Raw genomic sequence first — 4,226 nt, forward strand, 5'->3', positions numbered from 1 at the left:
GAGGCAGAGTAATCAACAGCGCGTGCATGACAGGTGCCTGGCTGTATCAGCAGGATCCTGGGGTGGAGGTGGGGGGCTGGGCCTCCGCCTCAGGTTCCTTCCTCTCCGCCTGGGGCCCAGGGAGGAAGGCCAAGCCCTGCCCCACTTCCCGATCCTTCAGGATGGTAAAGGAGCAGTTACCTGACCCTCACACGTCACACACACACTTACACACAGCCTCCCCATCCTAGCTCCCACCCCACCTAAGACCTGAGGATTATGGTCCGTGGAGGGCGGCAGGGAGCAGTGGGGTTGATACTGCCTGAGGCAGGCTGCAGCCACAGCTGGGCTCTAGCTGGGCCAGGGCAGCCCTCTCCCCCAGAGCCTGCCTGGTGACAGACACATGAGGCAGAGACCTAGGGTCCCCTCCCGGGTCCCAGGGCAACCCCTCTGGCCAGCAGGAATGGGAACAGCTGCGAACCCCAAACTGGCCCAAGAAGTGGGATCCTGCCCCCAGAGAAAAACCTCTTCTCAACTCTGAACCTTTGAGAACTCAAGGTACAGAGTCCTGGGAACATTTCCAACCTCAGTCTGGGGGACTAGGAATGACACAGAGGCACAACTATGACCCGAACACACACACACGCCCTGCGTAACCATTTACAGACACATCTAGGCCTTATCTTGAGTCTTCTTTCTATGTTGAGGAAGGTTCTAAGATAAAGGTGCTCTCAGCTCAAACCAGTCCCAAGTTGCTCACATGAATCCCTTAAACCTGGGGGCTGAAGAGGGTTTGACAACCTGGATGCCCCAATCTTGGGTCCTCAGCCTTCCATAGCCCCAAAGGAGAACACACTGGGGTCTAAAGGTGTCTCGGGAGCATGGTCTCTAGAGTCTACCCAGTGGGCATCCAGGCTTCAGGGCAACACGGCCTGCACACTGGCTTCACAAGGGCAGAGTGGGGCAAGGATTTCAAAGGCCTGCCTTTGAGACCCCCTGCTAGGTGGAAGCCTGCTTGGCTCCCTGAACCAGGTGGGTGCTTTGACTATGAGGCAGAGGACCACTGGGGGAGATTGATCAGGGTTTCCTGTTTCTAGCCAATACGGCATTTCAGCAGCCCCTACCCCTTCTCTAGGATGACAGAAGAGAAAGCACAAGCAGCAGAGCTGTCTGTATCTTAAGGTGTGATCCAGGTTTCCATGCATCTGCTCCTGTATCTGGGAGAATTCTGTTGCCTTCATCCATGGCACCAGCAGGGGCCCTTTAAGACAACCTCCCTCCCAAAAGGGAAGAGGCCAGGAAAAGGCCCCTCCCCCTGGCTGGCCTAGTGAGGACGGAGCGCAATGGGTTCTTCCATTCAGATTCTCTGCGGCTTACCCCCTCCCACGAGGGTGAGGCCCTCCTGTTCAGTAAGTCCAGCTCACAACGAGTGGCAGGGGCATGGAGCTGAGACCACTGCAGGGCTTCCAACGCCAGTGCCCTGACACCAGAGAGGATCTGGAGAGCCTGGGGTAGGGAAGCCTGGGAAGGAATGAGACTCAGGCTGCGGGGCACAGATGCTGAGCACACAGAACTGCACATCTGGCTGTGATGCAACCCACTACTTCTGCGCCTGCCCACAGCAGGAACGGGATCCGAACACACACACACAGCCGCACATGCACATGGAGCCACTAACAAAGTTCAGGCCCTTCCACGCGCTCAAGGACCTGCTGGTGGGAACTCAAGGGTGCACTGGGTACGTGTGCCAGGCACCTTCGAGGGCAAAGCAGACAGTCTCAAAGACACTCGAGAACACGAACCCACATCTACAGACACCCTCCTACTACCAAATCAGGCACAATGGTGTTTTCTCCCTCACTGAAATGAAAGACACCTGAGCACTCTGACACAACTAAGCGGAAAGCCGTGGGTGCACACTACACTACACTCATCACCCTGGTGGTTGTCCCTTTCTCTGCCTTTCAGCCACGTCTCCACCTTTCCCCTCCTTTCATTTTCCACTGTCAAACCCAGGACAGACAACTGGGCAGTTTTTCTTTCTCTGCACTTTTCCCAGCCTCCTTCCCAGCCCTTCTATCTTTATTAACAGCTTCTCAATACTAGGGACAGTCTCAGCTCTGCCTGCCCTGGGTGGGGGGTGGAGTACACTAGGGGCTCATATCCTCCCCTAGGCCTCTGCCTTTTCCAGTCCTGATGTGGCTCTTCTCTCCATCCTCCCCCGTCACACACACACTTCCTTTAAGAATCGAGAGGCCCTGCCCTGGCACAAAACCCCAGAGCTAGCCCATCCAATTGGAAACTAATTATACAGCAAATTTTATTTGTTATCCCTGCCCTCAGCCTGTGGCAGCCCTCCTGCCTTTTGTTAGTTGTATGTGTATGTTTGTTAATTGCTAAACAGTGACTCATTCTGACTGGTCCCCCTCACAGGAAACAGCCCCCATCTCCAACTGTGCCCTGTTCAGAGCTTCCTCATACCCAAGCTCCCACTGGCCTCGACTAGCCTCCAGGGGTCCCCACCCAGCAACACTCCCAGTCTCACCCCCGTGATATCACACCCAGGCCCCAAGCTGGGGCTTCTGAGATGGCTCAGACAGTCCCAGGCCAACCCCTTCCTTCTGGTATGACTCAACCCTGAAAGCCAGGGGACCAGGGAGGAACCTAGGAGGAGCCCCCTCCACTGAAGGGGACGGAAGTATTGCTTCAGTCCAGCTCCACAGCCAGGCCAGGCCCAGAGGCCTGAGGGGGAAGGCGGTTTTGACATTGGCCGCTGCTGCAGGGTGTATACAATAGGAGGGGATGCGGTTCCATAATCACCCAGCCGGCAGCCCAGGGGAGCCAGCTGCCTGAAACCAGATTGCAAGGCGGCTCAACCTTAAACCCACAGGATTCTTTTTCCGTCTTCCACTTCCCCTCCCCAAATGTGGGAGGGCTGTGACAGAGGGCTGGGCTGGGAGAAAAGGGTTCAGGGTGATGAAGACATACTTTAAGGTGTGTTCATGCGGACGCGTGCAACACACACAGGCACACCGTGGGCAGAGATTCTCACACATGGAGAGGGGGTCACGGGGAATAATCCCAATAGCTGAGATGCTGTCCTGGTGATGCCGTTGGCTGCCCAGGCCTTGGCCAGGGGCTCTGTTCTCCCTCCGGAAGCTCCCCCTCCACCCCCCCAATGTGTTTCCAATAGGGCTTGAAACTAACATGGCTGCTTTTGTTTACTTCCTCATTGGTATGCCAGCATCATGGATCATGTCAGCCACAGCAGCGGCACCAGGACACTCATTACATAAACAGCAGCTGGAGAAGCAGGACCTGGGTCACTGCCTTTAGTGACTTCCCCTAGGGCCTACGGAAACAACTGCCGGGCCAGGGAGCTCCGCGCAAAACAGAAAAGCAACAGCCAAACTCTACCCCTGACAGCCCCACACCTCATATCTATAAGTGACTCACAAGATGGACCCTATGAGCACAGGTGCAGGAATATATCAAGTAGCGATTGGGGACCCTTCTTCCCAGGACCTTGCCTCCAAACTTAGAGAGTAGGAGTTTGGAAAGGGGGCCTCTGGGCTGATGTCACAAGAGTCAGCCTGTCCGGAAGGGTGGTCCCAGGCTGCCTGGAAGGAGGGGAGTGTGTGAGTGTGTGTGTGTGTGTGTGTGTGTAGGGTACTTGCCCGGATCTCATTCCTCCGGATCTCCACGTCGCACACCGAGTGTCCCTGATGCGCACCGCTGTAGTAGCAGCAGTACTGGCACACGGCCACCTGCTCGGCTTCGCAGTGGTAAAGGCGGTAGGCGTTGTGCTGCGGGCAGCTCCAGGCCCGCACGTCGTCCGCCTCCACCAGGAGGTGCCCGCGGGCGGTGGAGGGCTGCTGCAGGTGCGTCTGCACGTGGGACTGGCAGCAGGGCGCCTCGCAGCGCAGGCAGACCTTCTGCGCGGGCAGCGGGGGGCCGCGGCGGCAGAACACGCAGTGCAGCGCCGCCGGCGGCTTCTCCACGTGCAGGGCGTTGAACTTCTCCACGATGTTGGTGAGCTTCAGGTTCTTCTCCAGGCCCGGCTTCTGGTTGTAGGCCTGGTTGCACTCCGGGCAGCGCACCAGGCCGCTGTCCTTGGCCCACGCCTCGCCGATGCAGCCCCGACAGAAGTTGTGTTTGCACGGCAGCTGCACCGGCTCCACGAAGACGTGCAGGCAGATCGGGCAGATGAGCTCCTCCTCAAAGCAGTTCTTCCAATTCTCCGCCAT

At 57.4% G+C, this 4,226-nt stretch overlaps 1 protein-coding gene and 1 long non-coding RNA gene across 2 annotated transcripts in view; one reads left to right on the plus strand and one right to left on the minus strand.

Moving 5' to 3' along the window:
- Nucleotides 1-2,767, plus strand: part of LOC105002670 — an 8,051-nt gene extending 5,284 nt beyond the window's left edge. The window contains exon 2 of the long non-coding RNA XR_827011.1: nt 4-2,767. This is a non-coding gene — a long non-coding RNA (uncharacterized LOC105002670). The remainder of the gene's footprint in view (nt 1-3) is intronic.
- Nucleotides 1-4,226, minus strand: part of TRIM8 (tripartite motif containing 8) — a 12,695-nt gene extending 8,469 nt beyond the window's left edge. The window contains exon 1 of the mRNA XM_010859434.1: nt 3,657-4,226. Coding sequence (XP_010857736.1) covers nt 3,657-4,226 — 570 coding nt within the window. The remainder of the gene's footprint in view (nt 1-3,656) is intronic.

Source organism: Bison bison, unplaced genomic scaffold, assembly GCF_000754665.1.
Source record: "Bison bison bison isolate TAMUID 2011002044 unplaced genomic scaffold, Bison_UMD1.0 scf7180017864456, whole genome shotgun sequence".
Classification (NCBI taxonomy): Eukaryota; Metazoa; Chordata; class Mammalia; order Artiodactyla; family Bovidae; genus Bison; species Bison bison.